The sequence below is a fragment of the Oncorhynchus gorbuscha genome, linkage group LG03 (assembly GCF_021184085.1).
Source record: "Oncorhynchus gorbuscha isolate QuinsamMale2020 ecotype Even-year linkage group LG03, OgorEven_v1.0, whole genome shotgun sequence".
In the NCBI taxonomy this organism is placed as follows: Eukaryota; Metazoa; Chordata; class Actinopteri; order Salmoniformes; family Salmonidae; genus Oncorhynchus; species Oncorhynchus gorbuscha.
The window spans coordinates 80,117,035-80,138,350 of NC_060175.1; the positions used below are offsets into that span (position 1 = coordinate 80,117,035).

At 44.7% G+C, this 21,316-nt stretch overlaps 1 protein-coding gene across 6 annotated transcripts in view; it reads right to left on the minus strand.

The window, feature by feature from the left end:
• The window catches only part of trim33 (tripartite motif containing 33), a 28,226-nt gene extending 16,859 nt beyond the window's left edge, over window positions 1-11,367 (minus strand). The window contains exons 1-12 of one of the 6 annotated variants that reach the window (XM_046343909.1): window positions 10,736-11,367; window positions 6,263-6,381; window positions 5,992-6,139; window positions 5,429-5,561; window positions 5,089-5,205; window positions 3,579-3,693; window positions 2,772-2,918; window positions 2,454-2,571; window positions 1,691-1,998; window positions 1,164-1,349; window positions 834-890; window positions 435-644 (exon numbers count right to left, since the gene is read on the minus strand). In XM_046343909.1, coding sequence (XP_046199865.1) covers window positions 435-644; window positions 834-890; window positions 1,164-1,349; window positions 1,691-1,998; window positions 2,454-2,571; window positions 2,772-2,918; window positions 3,579-3,693; window positions 5,089-5,205; window positions 5,429-5,561; window positions 5,992-6,139; window positions 6,263-6,381; window positions 10,736-11,126 — 2,049 coding nt within the window. In that variant the 5' untranslated portion in view covers window positions 11,127-11,367. Of the gene's footprint in view, window positions 1-434; window positions 645-833; window positions 891-1,163; window positions 1,350-1,678; window positions 1,999-2,453; window positions 2,572-2,771; window positions 2,919-3,578; window positions 3,694-5,088; window positions 5,206-5,428; window positions 5,562-5,991; window positions 6,140-6,262; window positions 6,382-10,380; window positions 10,582-10,735 lie in introns of those variants that run through there. The other 5 variants (XM_046343907.1, XM_046343908.1, XM_046343912.1 and 2 more) reach the window with 5 other exon arrangements.
• Window positions 11,368-21,316: the final 9,949 nt, after the last annotated feature.

Below are 21,316 nucleotides of genomic sequence, written 5' to 3' on the forward strand. Positions count from 1 at the left end.
CTTGTAGCGTCATACCCAAGAAGACGAGGCTGTAATTGCTGCCAAAAGTGCTTCAACAAAGCACTGAGTAAAGGGCCTGAATACTTATGTAAATGTAATATTTCCGTTTTCATTTTATTTTGATAAATTTGCAAACATTTATAAAAACCTGTTTTTGCTTTGGTGTTATGGGTTAATATGTGTGGATTGATTACGGAAAAAAAACAATTTAATCAATTTTAGAATAAGGCTGTAACGTAACAAAATGTGGAAAAAGTCAAGGGGCCTGAATACTTTCCAAATGCACTGTATTAATCATACCTATCCAATGAACCCCAGATCTACAAAAAAGCAAAGAGGTGGGGCCAGTAGAAAATGAGTGGGATGAGAATGGCAGCAGGTATGGTTATATATGGAGGTACGTGACATGTGCCTGCTCCCTGAGCGCTGTGTACCTGAATGGGAGGGATGTCTGGTAGGCAGGGCAGGTTCTCTGGGTTGGTGACAGAGGGTATGAGCTCAATGGCACCCACTATGGGGCTGGCGGGGCCACGGTGGGCATGGGCACTAGCCATGCTGGCACTGGTGGGACTGGTGGGGTTGGCAGCGCTCACGTTGTGGAGAGAGGCCACTGGGAAGGGTCCAGCATGACCTGGGTTAGAATGCTACAGGGAAAGCGAGATGGAGGGAGGTCAAAAACTACAGATTAACAACAGCATTAACTATTCATTATTGTTCAATTCTACCAGGTCTACGACGTGCTGAAAGGTCATTTGGGAAGCATAATCACTAATCATGCCCATGCAACACAAAACACAACTACTATTTAAGTACAAGTAGAAAAAGTGCCAAACCCCTGTTAGATGTAACAAACGAAACCTGTGGTGGCTCATCTCAGAATCTATAGTCAGCTAAACACAAAAAGGTACCCATACATACACACTCAGTGAAAATTCTACTGCAAAATGGCAACAGTATCGCCAATCAGTCATACCGGTTTCTGCATAAAACATATATAGTTTACTGTATATGTTACTGTTCTTATTATTATAAGGATGTTGTCTTTCTGATCAATTTCCCTTTTGGGGAGTAATAAAGTATATATGCACCGCAACTGAATTCATCACAACAATTTTTTATCCCCTAAGGGATATAATGTGAGTGGTGTAGTGGTGTAGTCTGACCTGTCTCTGCAGCTGGGGCTGCATCATGGCGGGGTACTGCTGGCCATTGGGCATGCGTGGCTGGGCGCTGGGGCTGGGCATGCGGCCCTGTCCCGGGGCCAGGCGCATGTGGTGGGGGGGGTACATGAGGGGACCGCCGTTCATGGGGCCCCTCTGCTGGGCCTGCATGCTGATGAGGCGCGGGGGCTGGGGAGTGACAGTTATACTTTTACATAAAAATGACATTATAATGAACTAAATCCTTAGAGCAACAGATAATACTCAGTACTACTATAGTTCTACTACGTTATGCCTATATAAATATTTTCTATAAATAAAAAAGATTTAACCTGGCTTGACAAATGTATGCTATCGATCAGTGACGTAATGATAACAAAATAAACACTGATCACAATTTGCGGTGAGTAAATGAATACACCCTATATCCACAATAGGTGGGTAAACAGTGTTTACATACATTTACCCTTCACTACACCACTGCTATCAATGGGAACAACGGTACCCCAACAGTCTACCTGTTGCTGTACCATCGGAGGTCCACCCTGCCTAGGGTGCTGCTGGGACATTTGGGAAGCAATACGCATCTGCTCCTGGATCCTCTGTTGGTGCTGCTGTTGTTGCTGGTGTGGTTGTTGGTGCTGCTGCTGCTGCTGTTGCTGTTGTTTCTGCTGGGCGAAGGCTTGCTGCTGCATGTGCTGCAGCCGGAGCTGAGCCAGGTTGATCTGCCCTGGGTGTTTTCCGTGGCCTGGGTGGCCATGGCCCGGGGAGATGGGCCCCACCATAATGTTGGGAGGGTGCTGAGCCTGGGGCATCTTCTCAATCACCAGGTTCCCTACAGTGGGAGGGGGAGAGAGGGGAGGCTAAGAGTAAGTGACTGAGTGTATGAAGATACCCCTAGACCAGGGCTGTCAAACTTATTTTACCCTGGGGGCCAAACAAAAAAAGTGTTATATTTTCTCACTATCAAAATTGAGGGGGAAAAATGATTCTATCCAGTTTTTTTATTTGTTTTATTTGATGCTCCCTGACTGTCTAGTTTTCATTTGGGTGATTATTAGGGAGCTGGACACAGTCAGGAAACTATGAATGTACGTCCATTATCATTACTACACAGATTCCATTTGGTTTTAGTAATTTTCATAAAGTATATCGAGTTCGGCCCCCCCCCCCACATCTCCTTTTCTATTAAATGTTTTACACTGTACCATCACTGACCAGAAACAGATGTCCTTGCATGTATAGTAGTAAACCCCCCAAAACCCCATCACAGTCAAAGGGGGGTCCTCTCACCTAGGTTGACCACATTCTTAGCCCAGAATGTGGGGTCACAGAAGAAGCGAACAGAACCATTAGCCTGAGGCACTGGTTCCAGTCCAGCCTTCAGAACCTTGCGCAGCTGGTAGATGATCTGAAGAATGAAGATATTGGGATGTAATTTGTTTGCAGATACTATATAGACAATATACTATATACAGAGGATCGATTTCGGATAGGGCAACTGTCATAGCATCCGCATATTATAGTGCACCCTTTAGTATTTAGTCATGGAGATTATGTCATGGCGTGAGCTTTTCCTTGAGTGTGTGTGTGTTTATCTGTACTCCGTACCAGCCTCTTGCTATAAAGCAGGGCGGTGCTGCTGCCGCTGTTAATGGCAGAGTGGGTAAAGTTGAGCACGTGGAGGATCTGCCTGGCCAGGTTGGCGATGTCTGTCTGCTGGGAAAACAGCTTCATGCTCCTCTCCTTAGTCACACTCTGGAGGACCAAGGGACAAACAGTAGGGAGAAAGGTTACATTTTAGTAATTTAAGCAGACGCTTTTATCCAGAGCAATTTACAGGAACAATTTTCAGGGATTCGAACCAGCAACTTTCCAGTTACTGGCCTAAAACTCAAAACTGCTATGCTACCTGCAGCCCACTAGGCTACATGGCATTACCAACAGGCATCCGCCTATGTGATTACTACATAATTAGGGTAAACCATAACCCCTTTGTTATTCAGTTAAAACAGTATCCAAATAACATCACAGAATATACTTCCCATCATCTGGCAATGTAGGAGCAAGATTAAATTCATAGTGATTCATTAGTATTCATGTTTCTCAATATATAGGCTTAGATACAGTTCATTAGTATTATATAGTGATGAAAACACTGATGGAGCATTTCCGAGCCCTAGCCCTGGATTAAACATCTCCAGATTAATGACATTCTGTGTATAATGCTCTTAGGCCCATTTTCCTAGAGCCAGATTATGCCTAGTCCAGGACTAGGCATAATCTGCATAATCTGGCTCTAGGAAAATGGGCCTGAGAGCATAAATAGTTATACACAGAATGTCATTTTTTTCAATTCTAAGGGTTCTGAAGATAAATTTAAATGCATTCCTTACATAGGTTCCATTATCGCCTTACCTCAAGTTGCTGCAGTAAACACTTGCCCTTCTTGTTGATTTCATTGATAAGAGTAAACACAGCTATCTTGATCTCATGCTCCACCTTCCTATGGGTCTCAGTAACTTCCTTTAGCCTGGATGGAAACAGACAGACACTCAAACTGGAAACACACTAATAAACAATAAAATAGCACTTTTAGTAAATGCTGTGCACCTACCAGCATGCGTTTACTGTGAACACTGTAGCTGTACCCGCTTTAAGTTACAGTTTTAATAGTGGCCAATTAGGCTACTGTGGCTATTTGATCATAATGTATGCCTACCAGAGTGGCCTACCATCAACAACAATGGAGAAAAATGCTTCCTATAACATTTGAACAAGGAAATAGCTGTTCTATCATTCAGCCTACAGTAGCAGCCAATGTGTGGTGTTCAATGTAGGCCTACATTCCATGAGACTTTTGAAAAAAACATGCAAGGCTTGACATTACCCTGTTTATCTGCTTGTCTTTCAGACAAGGTGACAGAAAATCTTGTTGTGTTTGACGCAAGAAACCACTATACAAAGTAAAATGCATTATTATTCCCATACCATTATTACAAAGAATCAGACCAATTTTACTACTGTCTGCCTATTGGCTACTGCCTGCCTCAAAATACAACACTGCCCCTTTAAGAAAAAAAAAGACTCGCTTTTCAAAGCACACGTTTCGTGCTCTTGTAGGAAGCAAAAACTCCCCTATTGCTGACCACAAATGATCTATCCGGGCTAATAATAACTCACTAACTAGCAAAGGATGAACAAAATGTGCACACGTGGCTACATGCAGCTCTCGCTTTGACCTCAAAAAAAGCGCATCTACTCATGACCGCTCATGCTGTAAACACAGTTCAGTGCAACGTAAAATGGCACATATCCATATATGGTAATAGTCTATTTGCATATAGGCCTACTGCAGCTCTGATTGGTTATTCCACACTGGTCTGTGTGGAGTACGGGCTGAGCCATGCATGTTACTGCAATAGAATCCTACTCAGATGCGTTCTGCCTACAACAAAATCTCTTTCATAGTTAGTTTAGGTATGTTGCATTGAAAGTGGATAGTATTGCATTGATTCATTCACACATCCACTGTAAAGTATTGCAGTGATTCATTCACATTCACACATCCACAGTAAAGGGAAACTAACAGGGAAAACTCTAGAAAGTTAAGTGAAGTTCAATCTCATGCTTTTCTCCGTGGGCTGGCAGTCCCGAGGGAACTGCGCGGCAGTCTCGGGGCTACTACGCACCCGCGCACAGCTTAAAGGGTACAATTGGGAGGGGAAATTTTCCTCAAATCATTAACAAACCTGTATGAAATCGCTGTAGGGTTAAGCGGCCCCTAGCATTTTTCCCACTCTGGTTAAGATTAGGATTGGGGGACAGGAAGCTGGTTCTAGATTTATACCTAGGGGAAAGTTCACCCTGCAGCTATGAAGTAGCATAGCAAGACACTTTCACAGAAGAGATGGGAATGATGCTGTACCTGCTTGTCACATGAGCGTGAGAATAGTGGACATAGGTCTTTTTCTCCTGCAATTTGGCCATGTGTGTCTCAATGAAGCCTTTCTGGTTCTGGAAGGCCTCCTCCAGAAATTGGTACCTGAGAGAGGAGAAACTTTGTTCAGCACAGAACACTTGGGCTTAGATCACTGGACTAGATGCTGCTTTTCTCATTGTGCCCAATCCTCATTGGAGATATGTGAATGTAACACAAAACCAGATGCATTTACCATCCACCACCACCACCGACTAGAATCCACTACAGATTTAGATTTCCTATTCTAAAGATCAATCCTGTGCTGGCTATTCACTGCATGTACTACCTGTGCTCCTTGTGCTCCAGAAGTTGGCAGTCCCGACAGGTGAGTGTGTCACAGGTTTCACAAAAGAGTTTCAGGGGCTCCTGTTTGTGGACAGGACAGAACACAGGTCTCTGACCCGACACACTTACAGACTCTACAGAGACAGAGAAAAACAAACGAAAGTAAGTATGAAAGAATGACATTTTGTGATTGGGTAGAAAAAAAGTTAAAGTATGAGAGAGAAAGAATAGAAGAGAGATACATAAATTAATACTTCATAAAAGTCTGATATAATCACAATATATAGTACTGCATGCCAGCTATACTGAGACCCAGTAGGGCCAATCTACTATTGGAACACGCTGACTGATTCTGCAGCATGGTTGCCATGGCAACAGCAAATCAGCTATGAAGTTAGGAGGCCTGGTGAAACTACACCGTGCTATGAGACACCAATTGCCTACACCAGAGCCTTCTACTTGCAAATAGAAAGCGCTGGCCTACACATCCAACTATGTCAAATGTTCACTTGATATTCCTGGGTACACATTACATATTGTGTTTAGGTTTGTTGGACAGTTTACCCTCAGAGACGTCCTCTTTCTTGCGGATCTTGTGGTCCTTGGTGATTTTGACCCTCTGGTGAGCCTCGATACAGGTCTTGCACAACCACTCTCCACATTCTGCACAGAAGCCTATGGTATCTGCGTTGTCCTCACAACTGGTGCACATCTGAATGAGACAAAACACATGATCCCACTTACACATACTTAGGCTAGGCTACATCCAGCTGATAAAATGAGAGCTTGTATTAATCAACCATCCACTTGAATATAACTGGATTGTGTGGTATACCTGTGCAGATTTTTCATCTGAAGTGTTGGAGGCCTCGGTAGTGTCCTTGACAAAGTAGTTGTCAATGATGTCGCTCTGTTTGCAGTCTTGACAACAAACTATGCACCGCATCACATTCACTAGAGTAGACAGAGGAAAGATACAAGAGAGAAGCACTGGTTAGGCCTATAGAAATGTACAAAGAAAACATTTGAAATCAGCAACCCAGAAAAAAAACAGCATTTTCTCACTAATTGTTTTCATACAGATACTACAGAGGTCAGAGGCTATTCAAAAAGCTTATATAGAAAAGAGACGGATGCAAATCATCAAACACATTAGGCATCACAAGCTGGTTCAACTACATAACATTTTTTAAATTATCATTTGTCCCGCCACATTTTTATTTTACCTTTATTTAAGGCAAGTCAGTTAAGAACGAATTCTTTCAATGATGGCCTAGGAACAGTGGGTTAACTGCCTTGTTTGGGGCAGAACGACAGATTTTTACCTTGTCAGATTCGGGGATTCGATCTTGCAACCTTTCGGTTACAAGTCCAACACTCTAACCATTAGGCTACCTGCCGCCCCTGAGAACACGTTCTTAGCTTGTCACAAACACAAACATTTTTGATGAAGATGAGTTTGATTGTATCTAAAAATCTGAACTGTATGGAAAGACTGGTTCCTGGGTAGCCTTCTTTGAGAAATATCAGCCGTGTCAGTTTTTTGCCATTTACAATTGGTTGGTACTTAAACTTAATAATAATAAAGATGTTACAATTCAATTGGTAAGTACCATATGAATAGCGGAATACATAATAGGGCCTAAGTAGGTGGGTGCTACACATTGGTGGTGGATGAGGCAGTTGTCCATTGAGGGTTGGGAAAAGAGTAATATAAATCCATTAAATTATTATTATTTATTCTAATTCACCCCAAATTTCCTATTATTTTCAACATTTCTGAATAATGAGGTTGCTATGCTCATGCAGGAAATGTAAATCAGTGAGCTATATCATAAGAGAGCAATAATATGCATGATGAAAATACATAACCCTAAATGTTGAATACATAATCCTTAACTACCCCACACTTAACTCCCCTCAACTCCCTTAAACCCATCAATTAAATCCCCCTGTACATCACTGGATGCAGCACAAACCGGTTTGAGCCAGTCTTTACCGGCTCAGGCTGCACACAGCCGGTTTGTGTAAGCCCCAGCTGCAGGGGGCTCTGAGTGATTGGCTGTGAGTGCAGCTGGAGGGTTTGTGAGACCACACCAACAAGGCTGATCTGATCTGCCACTGCAGCTGTGACACCTTCAACTGAGGCAAGTCAGGGTGCATGCGCACAAACAGTATCCAAATGCATAATCTATTTCATGGTCAGTACTGTTACATTATACCATTTATATGACCTAAATAACAGGTGAAGCAGAATTTCATGCATGAATGTCTGAAATTGTAACATAGCTATCAGACCTTTTTAGTAGCCTACATGTGTATGACACTGACAATTGTGTACCATTAGTCCATGTTTGTTTATTCAATTGTTAGGCCCTCCAGCAACAGTCAGGCCTACTGATCTACATTAAATTTAAACTACAAATGATCAAACCTTTATTTAACTAGGCAAGTAAGTTAAGAACAAACTCTTATTTTACAATGACAGCCTACCCCGGGCCAAACCCTTCCCTAACCCGGACGACGCTGGGCCAATTGTGCGCCGCCCTATGAGACTCCTGATCAAGGCCGGTTGTGATAAGGCCTGGGATCAAACCAGGGTCTGTAGTGACGCCTCTAGCACAGAGATGCAGTGCCTTAGACCGCTGCGCCACTCGGGAGCCTTACTATTAATGCCACATTCACGTAAGCAAATAACCCCAAATATAATGTAATGTTGTATGATTGGCCTAACACTTAAATTTGTAAATAAACAACATATAGCTTCAAAACCTGTTTAAAACCATGATATTGATTTCATGAACTGTAAATCCTTGCATCCATAGTTCAACCATTGAATTCGAGTTTCCCCCCAACCCAATCCCTCAGCTGTAAATAGGCTATACCAAACCAAGTGGCGATTTTGTTCTTTTTGTAGACTTGGCACACAAGGAAATTTGAGATGGCATTAAACAGTTAGACCCAAGTCTTCTGCTCTTATTTAGGCTTCTGTATTTATGTTTTACATTGAAATCATCCGATCTTAGCCATGTTGATAAGACAAAGTGGGTCATAATAATTTAAAAAGAAAAAAAGAACAGCCCTTGGGTAGTTCAGACCACAGTGGCCAAAATGCCATCAGCATTGAATAGACAAGGCATAGTCTGGTCCCATATCGTTTTTTGTGTATAGCCAACCACTATGGAAATGGTCAATTCTAAAAGTTTGCCATATCAACGACCATAGGGTTTGGCTGCAATACTCACAAACAGATCTAGGAGGACCAGACTAGTCTAGGTGTAGGCAGAAGTGTCATAATGGCATCTTCCAGAATGCAATGGGGGCTGACAAGCAGAAAGGGTAGTGTTCCTGGGCCATTATCAAGTGTAGCGTAATGGATGGAGTCAGACATGTTCATCCCATGGCCGTACGACATGTCCACCAATAAAAAGATGAAAACTAGAAGGCCACAACTAAAATGGGAAACATTTTACCTAGATTTAATGCCAGAAATAATGCTGGAATTATGTGTTCTTGGTTGCCCATGATCTTAACCTAGGCCTTAATAACTTGTCTGTAAATGAGTTCTGAATGTCAATAGTTAGCCTAGGGTTAATGTATCAAGAACAGGTTTACTAGAATTGACCATTGATAGTGTAAAAGTAAATAGTAATCCACATTTTTGCCAAGTGAGAAATGGGCCAACACCTAATCATTATATCAAGCTGGAAAAAGTTGGTTGGTTGATTTCTTTGGACATAACTGGCTATATGAATCAATCTGATTAGGAAAAAATCTGCTAAATGATTTGAATTAGTATAGCTGGAAAACATTATTTCTTCCCAGCAAACAACCAAGAGTACCATATTTCATCAGTCATTTAATTTGTCAATGGCATTATAGGCCTATATCTTTGAGGTCCAATTGCACTTGGATGTCCTCAAACATTATTTGGCCTAGTCCACAAGGATCAATGCACCAATATCAACTACACAGACCCGTAGCTATCTAGGTTATTTGGTTACCATAGTGGTGGACTCAAAGAGCCCCTCAGGCTTGAACATCTGAGAAAACAAGCTCTTTTCCATGTCCACCAATTTTCCATAATGTTTACTCCTGGAAACCTTGCTAACAAAAGCAAAACAAAATGTGTGTTCTGTCTGAAGAGATGCACGCACTTATGACAATCATGTCACCCGGTCCCAAAGCCACACCATAACAGAATTTTGGGGGCTTACCAAATATGAATGTGGCTTGTCTTTATGTGGGCATTGTAGTTCTGGTGTAATTGTCATGCAAGTATAATGCTCGGTGGATGGACAAATTTCCCACCTTGAGGAAGGATGGAGAAACTGAATTTTGAGTCTTAGGCCAAGGCTCTTTACAGATAAGACAAACTGAAAATAAGTATACTGTGTTGCACATGTGACATTCAATATGAATACTCTTCTGGCATAGACCTATCAGGCCCAGGGGCTGTTGTTTATTCAGTATGCTATGTTGCATTACCATAACGAGCTGTTAGGCCCAAAGTGAATCATTATTGTAATGAGTCACAGTGTAAGTAATATAGATCTATCGCCATATGACGTTTGGTAATTAGCGGAAAACAATATTATCATGAAACTTTCCATCAAGTCGATTTATTTGCATATCATTATGCTTGCTGACCATTTAGCTGCTGCCTGGTACTCAATACTTATACACAATTGCCGGTACACATCTATAGCCACTTCAATCAAACAGGCTACACTCACCTTAGTCCAATATTGGACTAAATGAGCCTAACGTTACTCCTTAGTCCAAGGACTTTGCATGTTCTGTTTAAAGGGCGAATTTTCTCCGGAAGCCAAAACAGACAAATACTACATATTAACGTGCATCGACTCTAAATTTCAGTACGATTCTAGGAACATAACATTTTCTATTTTCATATAAAAAAAACATTTTCACAAATGCAAAATACACACTTACTGTACACGGTTTTAACAGTTGAGGCCGACAGTATTTTTCAGTGACAACCCGTTTGTGGCATCCGTCTTCCGTTTACACACAGGTGTTCGGAGACGCTAGCTAATTAGCACAGGTAGTCAGTCCACTCTGTCTTCCGTAAACAAGCGCTGTAACAGGAAATATGGCCGTGTGGGAACCCTAACCTTATAAAAATGTGTAAGGTGTGCTTTCAAACCCGTACTGCAAGTGATGTGCGTTAATGTTCAGACCGATCGTGGCGGCTCTTAACAAACCCCCCCTACAGAAGACGCCTTCGTCCAATGACTTAACTGTTAATGTGATGGAACTGAGAGTCATGATCAAGGGCTACACTCACCTATGTGGGTGTCTGGCTGTCCGTTCGGCCCGGGCACCTGTACGGTAACTTGTCGCTCTGGCTGGGGGATACATTTCAAGCAAAATGAGTGAAGACACGGTAATAGTTTGGGTTCACAGTCACGGGTCTGGAGACTTTGTTTACACACAGCGCACGTATCCATAAGGTTTATTGGGGTGACGGGGTTGGCTGGTGGAACCGTCGGCGGTGGGGACATTTCGGTTGCGAATGTCGGTGAGGTTCCAGCAATGTCCCCAGCACCCGAGGACTCAGTTGTACCCCCATTGGTGTTCCCAACTGGGCTACTGCTTGTGCTGCCTGCCCCCCCCGCTGTTGCTGCTTGCGTCCCCTCCTCCACCAACGTTAGCGGGTGTAGGCATCTGAGAAACATTCTCTTGGGATATTAAATCATCTCCTTCTTTCGAATCGGGCTCTATGACAATCACCGAATTCACATCTTTCAATTCGGGGTCCCCGCTATCCTCTCCCCGTGGTTCTGAATTTAATTTGGAAGCGCTCTCCATATCCTCTTCGCCTTTGTTGTCCGCCATCTTCCTTCCTCTTTGAACCGGAGAGGCTACAGACACACGCCTGGTGCCCAAATTGATGACGCAGCCGAGAGTCGAGTGTGGAGACGAATGGATTCGGTTCAGTCAGTCGTGCTGATAAGCCCTTACCAGCTAGTTTATGCTGGCAACAACAGCAGCACGGCGCAAGTTACAACTTGTTAAATTAAGTGATGCTTATTTCGATGGGCGAGGGAGAAATATCTTGTAGTATAGTAAAAACATTTATTTTTTAAATAACTTGTAGTATTGGTCACCATCTTCAATTTGTTCCATCCCACTTGATTTTATTTCTAGTAGGATAGCAGCGATAAATAACTTGTAATATTGGTATTAACCACCTGGATGTCACCCTGATACATTATACACTGCTCAATCGGGAGAGTTTACGCTGCAACACAACACGGGACACCGTGTCCTTCGCTCCTGCTTTCCGCAGGAGAGAAGTAGCTTTTTTTTATTTGACATATTTTTAATATTTAACCTTTATTTAACTAGGCGAGTCAGATAAGAACAAATTCCCATTTACAATGACGGCCAAAACCGGACGACGGGCCAATTGTGTGGACTCTCAATCACGGATGGTTGTGATACAGGCTGGATTCGAACCAGGGTGTCTGTAGTGACGCCTCAAGCACTGAGATGCTGCGCCACTCGGGAGCCCACTAGCTAGATAGTAAATAGATACTATCAGGCCAGGATGACAACTAAAGCACATTTTTTGTAGTGATTTTCACCGAAAATATATTGGGGGAAAAAACGAACAATTCCTCTGATTAAAACGGAATGATTCTCAACACACCCCCAAGTCACGATTTCGGCAGACAAATTTCACATTCTTGCTTATATTTCTAGTCGTAATCATAAACTAGCTTGCTATCTGTCGAAGGGCTCATCAGGACGACTGAACCGAATGCGCTCTTCTCCACTCGACTCTCTCTGTGCAAAAAACGCCCTCAATTTGGACACCAGGCGTGTCCGTATCGCCTCTCCGTTTTGAACCGCAACCCTGAACGTCTTTACGTACCGAGGTATAATTAATTTCGTGATTTACAGTCTTACGTTTGACTATTGATTCATGCGTAGAATTAGGAATTTTTATTTAACCATCATTCTATCAGGGTGTCATACTGAGACAAATGTTTAGTTTACAGATGAGCTCTGAATTACAGAAATCACTCGACGCAATTAGAATACTAGAATGGCTATGAACATTCTTATGGGCCAAAGGTCAGCCATTTTGGTCAGGGAGTTGGTCAATCATGGTTTGCCAGTGCTGTAATAAGATTATATTGTTAGCCACAGTTTGAGGAATGATTAGATTTATTTGGCAAATTAACTGCTAACATTCCATTCAATATGTCTATCTATACACTGAAATCAGTTGATCGGACATAGACAAGTTGTAAATGCAACAAGTACTGACATATCACTCACAGCTTTTCAAGAAAACAAAAATGTAGGCATTTATGGTCTGTTTACTTGAGGCTATTTATACAGAACATTTATATAAAACCTGTATAAACTGTATATTTATGAAAATAAATCCTCAAAGCATCGTTACCCATCGCTCCACAAAAGCCGTGGCTCTTGCAGAGCAAGGGGAACCACTATTTCAAGGTCTCAGAGCAAGTGACGTCATCGATTGAAACGCCACTAGCGCGCATCACCGCTAACTAGCTAGCCATTTCACATCGGCTACACTCACCCCCCTTTTGACCTCCTCCTCTTTCCGCAGCAACCAGTGATCCGGGTCAACAGCATCAATGTAACAGTATAGACTTTACGTCCGTCCTCTCGCCCCGACCTTGGCGCGAACCAGGGACGCTCTGCACACATCAACAGTCACCCTCGAAGCATCGTTACCCATCGCTCCACAAAAGCCACGGCTCTTGCAGAGCAAGGGGAACCACTACTTCAAGATCTCAGAGTAAGTGATGTCACCGATCTAAACGCCACTAGTGCGCACCACCAGAGTATACATCACGAAGTGATGGCTCCATCTGCTGGACGTGCCAGGTCTCGATGGGTTCTCCGGCCAGGACTAATTGGGGCTGATTGGGGATTGGTGGGTAATCAAGGGCTGACGGCTCACCAGCTGTACAACTCCAATAAAGAGGGAAAGACTGGGGGAGGAAAGGACTCCCGTATAGTTGGGGACGGTACCAGAGGTAACAGGAGGGAGTTCAGTTTTTGATCCCCACAGGATACAGCAAGACCCGGAGCCCAGAAGACGGTATCCCGGAGAAGGTCTCTTGGGGGAGACCTATTCTTTTCTTTTGGACTATTTTAATAATTCAAAAATTTTGGACTATTTTAATAAACACCTTTCAAACTGAGCTAATCCTACTCTGTCCATGTCTGATCTGTGTAAACGTTTTGACCCAACCCCCTGGTCTGCCAATGTGGTGGAGAATGCGGGCACTCTGATAACGTGGTCAGATCAGGGTTGACGTTTACGCAGCATCAGCATGGACAAGTTAACCTGTTACTCCTACCCCCTACCTTTTCTAACATTCTGTTAAAAATCGCGCAACATTTCAGCGCCCTGCTGCTCATGCCAGGAATATAGTATATGCATATGATTAGTATGTGTGGATAGAAAACACTCAGACGTTTATAAAACTGGTTAAATCACGGCTGTGACTATAACAGAACGTGCGTTTCATCGAAAAGCGCAGGAAAATCTGATCACTGAAAATGGAAATATATATCCATCCGCCACTTCAACCCATTGATAAAGGCGAACCACAATAAATGGGGCTGAGGTTGCAATACCTACAGCTTCCACACGATGTCAACAGTCTTGTCATTTGCCTAGGCTTTGTTTCTTGGTCAAACGAAGAAGAGACAAGCCATTTCTTCAGGTCTCCGACCCGGATATTTTGGTTGAGATTTACCCGGACATTATTTCCAGACGGACAGCTAAAGAATATACATCGCCTCGTGATCAATTTGGTCGCTTATTAACGTGTACTAATACTTAAAGTTGCATTACAAAAGTATTTTGAAGTGTTTTGTGAAAGTTTATCGTCAACTTTTTTAATTTAAAAAAATGATGTTACGATATAAGACGCTATTTTTTTCCGTTTATCACACAGTCTTCATAGATCGATATCTAGGCTATATATGGACCGATTTAATCGAAAAAAAGACCCAATAGTGATTATGGGACATCTAGGAGTGCCAACAAAGAAGATGGGCAAAGGTAATGAATGTTTTTTATTTTATTTGTGCGGTTTGTGTAGCGACGACTATGCTAATTATTTTGTTTACGTCCCCTGCGGGTCTTTTGGGGTGTTACATGCTATCAGATAATAGCTTCTCATGCTTTCGCCGAAAAGCATTTTAAAAATCTGACTTGTTGCCTGGATTCACAACCAGTGTAGCTTTAATTCAATACCCTGCATGTGTATTTTAATGAACGTTTGAGTTCTAACTAGTACTATTAGCATTTAGCGTAGCGCATTTGCATTTCTAGATGTCTAGATGGGACGCCTGCGTGTCAGGTAGGAGCAAGAGGTTAATAGCTCAGTTCATCGGGGCCAAACAGGCGGTTCAGGAACGAACACTGGAGGAACAGCGACTATAAAACTTCCGCCTCATTGAGGAAATCAGGAAGCGACAAGGAGGAGCATCTACTGAATCACATCCTAACAAGTTTTTAATCAAGCTAACAGAAGATGACGACATCGAAACCTACCTCTGTACGTTTGAACAGACAGCACTACGTGAAGGTTGGCCAAGGCAGAAGTGGGACAGTCTGCTGGCCCCGTTCCTCTCTGGGAATGCCCAAAAGGAATTTTGGGACCTGAACGATGAACAGGCGGCTAAATACAACAGACTCAACAGAAGATACTCAGCCGCTATGGGTACAGCCTGGCCCATCGGGCTCAACTATTCCACGACTGGATGTTCGTAACCGACGCATCCCCCCCCGAGCCCAGATGAGCGACCTACTGCGGATCACCAGAGGATGGCTCCTAACCGACGTAGAAAAAGTGGTCCTGGATCGCTTCCTATGGGCACTACCCCACGACATGAAGAGAGCAGTGAGTCTATGCATGCCCCAGATCTTGGAGGGCCTCCTGGAAGCAGTGGAGATGCATCAGAACACTCAGGCCCTAATGAGTGTGAGCTGGGCCGAGTCAGTGACCCATTCGAGGAGTCGGAAGGACAGCCCCACTGCTACCCCGAACCGACAGTCGGCAGGGCCAAAGGACCGCAAACCCGTGGAGAGACGGCTGGGGTAGAGCCGACCCAGCCACTGACGACCCCAGGTAGATGGAGATCAAAGGAGATGATTTGAGTGTGGTGCCCGGGGGCACATTGCCTGGGATTGCCCGGCTTGAGAGGAGTCGATGCCATCAGCAAGCCCCGGGGGCGAGGTATGTCACGGAGTGAACTAAATCACCTCCTGTTGGGCACACCATGAATCAACTGCACCCATGGTCCCGGTGAAGGTTGATGGACATGACACGGAAGCTCTATTTGACTCCAGAAGTATGGTTATGCTCATAACCACGAGCCTTCTGAACCAGGATACCGAATGTGGTAGGGAGAAGTCCATTTCCTGTGCTCACGGGGACACAAAGCGGTATCCAACCGTATGGGCCAACACCGTGATGCCACAAGGGAACTGCCAGATGATGGTGGGTACGGTACCAGAGTTGCCGGTACCTCTACTAGTGGGATGAGATTGTCCACTGTTTGCGGCCCTGTCGAGGCCCGAGCTGAGGAAGAAGGTACGAGTCGGCCGAAGAAGAGTACAACCCATCGCCTGTGCGGCCCGGAAGCGAACGGTTGATCAACCTGTATCTACGGGTCCGGAATAGGAGCCGGAGAGGGGGCCGGAACCCAACCCCCCTGGGGAACCATGGGAGGAAGAGCCCAGCCTCCCCCTCCTCGATTTCTAGGGGCCGTTCAAGACACACCCTGGGGGTCAACTGAGGGAACAATTCGGGACGGCCCAGTGCGAGGATCCTAACCTGAAAGCCGCCACAGTCCAAGTGATAGTGGTGGATGGACAGCTACTTCCGGGAGTGAGTGACTGGCGATACCCCCATTTCCAAATCAAGAATAACCTTTTATATCAGGTGTCGCGCCAACAGGGGGAACTTTGAGAGGTATTATTGCTGCCCTGACGGGAACGGATCGCCTCCCAATTCCATTGGCCCGGGATGAGGAGGGCTGTGGAAGATTACTGTCGCAGCTGCCCGGAGTGTCAAATGACCTGTCCCAAAGGCACACTTCTGAAACCCCCTGGTCCCCCTACCAATCATCAGGGTGCCCTTTGAACGCATTGCCATGGACATAGTGGGACCCCTGGTAAAAACAGCACGAGGACACCAGTACATCCTGGTAATAGGGAACTATGCCACCCGGTATCCCGAGGCCATACCCCTATGGACGGCGATATCCAAGGGAATTGCCTGGGGAGCTGTTCCACCTCTTTAGCCGGGTGGGCATCCCGAACGAGATCCTGACAGACCAAGGTACTGAGTTTATGTCCCACCTAATGAAAGATGTGTGCAGATTAAGCAGATCTGGACCTCCGTCTTCCACCCGCAGACGGATTGGCTCGTCGAGCGGTTCAATAAAATGCTCAAACAAATGCTGCGGAAGGTCATCGAGCAGGACGGGAAGAACTGGGACAAGCTACTACCCCACCTAATATTCTCAATCTGAGAAGTACCCCAGTCCTCCACTGGCTTTTCCCATTTTGTACTCCTCTATGGGAGGAGGCCACGAGGCCTACTGGACCTCGCCAAGGAGGTGTGGGAAGCCCAACCGACCCTCTTACGCAGCGTGGTAGAGCACGTGGAGACGATGAGGGACCGGATGACAGCCATATGGCCAGTCATAAGGGAACATATGGAGAAGGCCCAACACGCCCAAGCCTAGGTCTACAATTGGAGAGCCCAGCCCCAAGAATTCCAGGTGGGAGACAGGGTGTTGGTCTTAATCCCCACGGCCTAAAGTAAGTTCCTGGCAAAAGGCACGGGCCATACGAGGTGACCGAGAAGCTGGGACCTGTCAATTACCGCGCACGGCAACCGGGGAGACAGAAACCAACAGATTTACCAGGATGGGGGTCGTTGAAGAGTCTCACAGTGCGTGGTGCAGCCCCATCGTGTTGGTGCCCAAACCAGACGGTAGCCTGCGCTTCTGTAATGATTTCACAGCCAAGGTTGGGAAGAGCACCTGACGCGCCTCCAGTTGGTGCTGGACGGGCTCAGACAAGCCAGACTGACCGCAAACCCCAAGAAATGCAAACTAGTGTTCGAGGAGGTGGAGGACCTGGGGTATTTGATCGGATGGGGGAACGTCAAACCCCAGGAGAGGAAGGTTCACGCGGTACGTTTCTGGTCCTTTCCACACACCAAGTCACAGGTTAAGTCCTTCCTGGGACGGGCAGGATACTATAGCCGGTTTATCCCCAACTTTGCGGCAATAGCTTCCACCCTCACCGATCTAACCAGGGCCCGCCTCCCGAAAACAGTGAAATGGACGGACGAGACAGAAGCGGCACTCAGCCGCCTGAAGGAAGCGCTGTGCTTCCATCCGATTCTCATAGCGCTTGATTTCCAGGTGCCGATGTTGGTCCAGACGGATGCATGTGATACGGGACTAAGGGCCGTTCTGTCCCAGATACACGATGGGGAGGAGCACCCCATCATGTACATCAGCCGAAAGTTGATACCTAGAAAAAAAGTACTCTATTGTTGAGAAAGAGTGTTCAGCGTTGAAGTGGGAGCTAGACACACAAGTTTTACCTGTTCGGTACCCACTTCACCCTGGTCATGGACCATTCTCCCCTGGCTCGGATGGCCAGAAGAAAGGACACAAATGATCCGGTCACCAGGTGGTTCTTGTCCCTTCAACGCATCTCTTTTTCTGTTGTGCACAGGTCAGGGGTGCCCTATTGAGAAGGGAGACATACGTTGCACTGATGACAGTCCCCTCCCCGACAGAGCTAAGGGGAGGGGGGGTGGCGTACAGCAGGTCAGCCACCAGGAGGGGACTCGTCGAGGCCTGGTGACAGACGGAGTATATATCACGAGGCGATGGCTCCATCTGCTGGACCTGCCAGGTCTCGACGGGCTCTCCGGCCAAGACTAATTTGGGCTGATTGGGAATTGGTGATTAATCAAGGGCTGATTTGCTCACCAGCTGTACAACTCTCATAAAGCTGCCAGAAGGGCAACACACAAGGGAGAGAGACTCTGGGAGAAAATGACTCCCGTATATTTGTGGTCGGTACCAGAGGTAACAGGAGGGAGTTCAGTTTTTTGATCCCCACAGGATACAGCAAGACCCGGGCCCCAAAAGACTGTATCCTGGAGAGGGTCTCTTTTTTTCTTCTTTTGGACTATTACTCCTACTCTGTCCGTGTCTGATCTGTGTAAACATTTTGACCCAACCCCCTGGTATGCTACAGTACATATACATAAATGGATGAGCGATGGCCGAAAGGCATAGGCAAGATGCAGTAGATCGTATAGAGTACTGTGTATATACATATAAGATAAGTAATGTAATGTAAACAGTATATAAAGTGGCATTGTTTATAGGACTAGTGATACATTTTTTACATCAAATTATGAATTAAAGTGGCTAGAGATTTGAGTCAGTATGTTGGCAGCAGCCACTCAATGTTAGTGATGGCTGTTTAACAGTCTGATGGCCTTGAGATAGAAGCTGTTTTTCAGTCTCTCGGTCCCAGCTTTGATTCACCTGATCATAATCTTGATGTGATTGGCCTGACTGAAACATGGCTTAAGCCTGATGAATTTACTGTGTTAAATGAGGCCTCACCTCCTGGCTACACTAGTGACCATATCCCCCGTGCATCCCGCAAAGGCGGAGGTGTTGCTAACATTTACGATAGCAAATTTCAATTTACAAAAAAAGAAAATGACGTTTTCGTCTTTTGAGCTTCTAGTCATGAAATCTATGCAGCCTACTCAATCACTTTTTATAGCTACTGTTTACAGGCCTCCTGGGCCATATACAGCGTTTCTCACTGAGTTCCCTGAATTCCTATCAGACCTTGTAGTCATTGCAGATAATATTCTAATCTTTGGTGACTTTAATATTCACATGGAAAAGTCCACAGACCCACTCCAAAAGGCTTTTGGAGCCATCATCGACTCAGTGGGTTTTGTCCAACATGTCTCTGGACCCACTCACTCTCACAGTCATACGCTGGACCTAGTTTTGTCCCATGGAATAAATGTTGTGGATCTTAATGTTTTTCCTCATAATCCTGGACTATCAGACCACCATTTTATTACGTTTGCAATTGCAACAAATAATCTGCTCAGACCCCAACCAAGGAACATCAAAAGTCGTGCTATAAATTCACAGACAACACAAAGATTCCTTGATGCCCTTCCAGACTCCCTCTGCCTACCCAAGGACGCCAGAGGACAAAAATCCGTTAACCACCTAACTGAGGATCTCAATTTAACCTTGCGCAATACCCTAGATGCAGTTGCACCCCTAAAAACTAAAAAAATGTCTCATAAGAAACTAGCTCCATGGTACACAGAAAATACCCGAGCTCTGAAGCAAGCTTCCAGAAAATTGGAACGGAAATGGCGCCACACCAAACTGGAAGTCTTCCGACTAGCTTGGAAGGATGGTACCGTGCAGTACCGAAGAGCCCTTACTGCTGCTCGATCGTCCTATTTTTCTAACTTAATTGAGGAAAATAAGAACAATCCGAAATTCCTTTTTGATACTGTGGCAAAGCTAACTAAAAAGCAGCATTCCCCAAGAGAGGATGACTTGCACTTTAGCAGTGATAAATTCATGAACTTCTTTGAGGAAAAGATTATGATTATTAGAAAGCAAATTACGGACTCCTCTTTAAACCTGCGTATTCCTCCAAACCTCAGTTGTCCTGAGTCTGCACAACTCTGCCAGGACCTAGGATCAAGAGAGACGCTCAAGTGTTTTAGTACTATATCTCTTGACACAATGATGAAAATAATCATGGCCTCTAAACCTTCAAGCTGTATACTGGACCCTATTCCAACTAAACTACTGAAAGAGCTGCTTCCTGTGCTTGGCCCTCCTATGTTGAACATAATAAACGGCTCTCTATCCACTGGATGTGTACCAAACTCACTAAAAGTGGCAGTAATAAAGCCTCTCTTGAAAAAGCCAAACCTTGACCCAGAAAATATAAAAAACTATCGGCCTATATCAAATCTTCCATTCCTCTCAAAGATTTTAGAGAAGGCTGTTGCGCAGCAACTCACTGCCTTCCTGAAGACAAACAATGTATACGAAATGCTTCAGTCTGGTTTTAGACCCCATCATAGCACTGAGACGGCACTTGTGAAGGTGGTAAATGACATTTTGATGGCATCGGACCGAGGCTCTGCATCTGTCCTCGTGCTCCTAGACCTTAGTGCTGCTTTTGATACCATCGATCACCACATTCTTTTGGAGAGATTGGAAACCCAAATTGGTCTACACGGACATGTTCTGGCCTGGTTTGGGTCTTATCTGTCGGAAAGATATCAGTTTGTCTCTGTGAATGGTTTGTCCTCTGACAAATCAACTGTACATTTCGGTGTTCCTCAAGGTTCTGTTTTAGGACCACTATTGTTTTCACTATATATTTTACCTCTTGGGGATGTTATTCGAAAACATAATGTAAACTTTCACTGCTATGCGGATGACACACAGCTGTACATTTCAATGAAACACGGTGAAGCACCAAAATTGCCCTCGCTAGAAGCATGTGTTTCAGACATAAGGAAGTGGATGGCTGCAAACTTTCTACTATTAAACTCGGACAAAACAGAGATGCTTGTTCTAGGTCCCAAGAAACAAAGAGATCTTCTGTTGAATCTGACAATTAATCTTAATGGTTGTACAGTCGTCTCAAATAAAACTGTGAAGGACCTCGGCGTTACTCTGGACCCTGATCTCTCTTTTGAAGAACATATCAAGACCATTTCGAGGACAGCTTTTTTCCATCTACGTAACATTGCAAAAA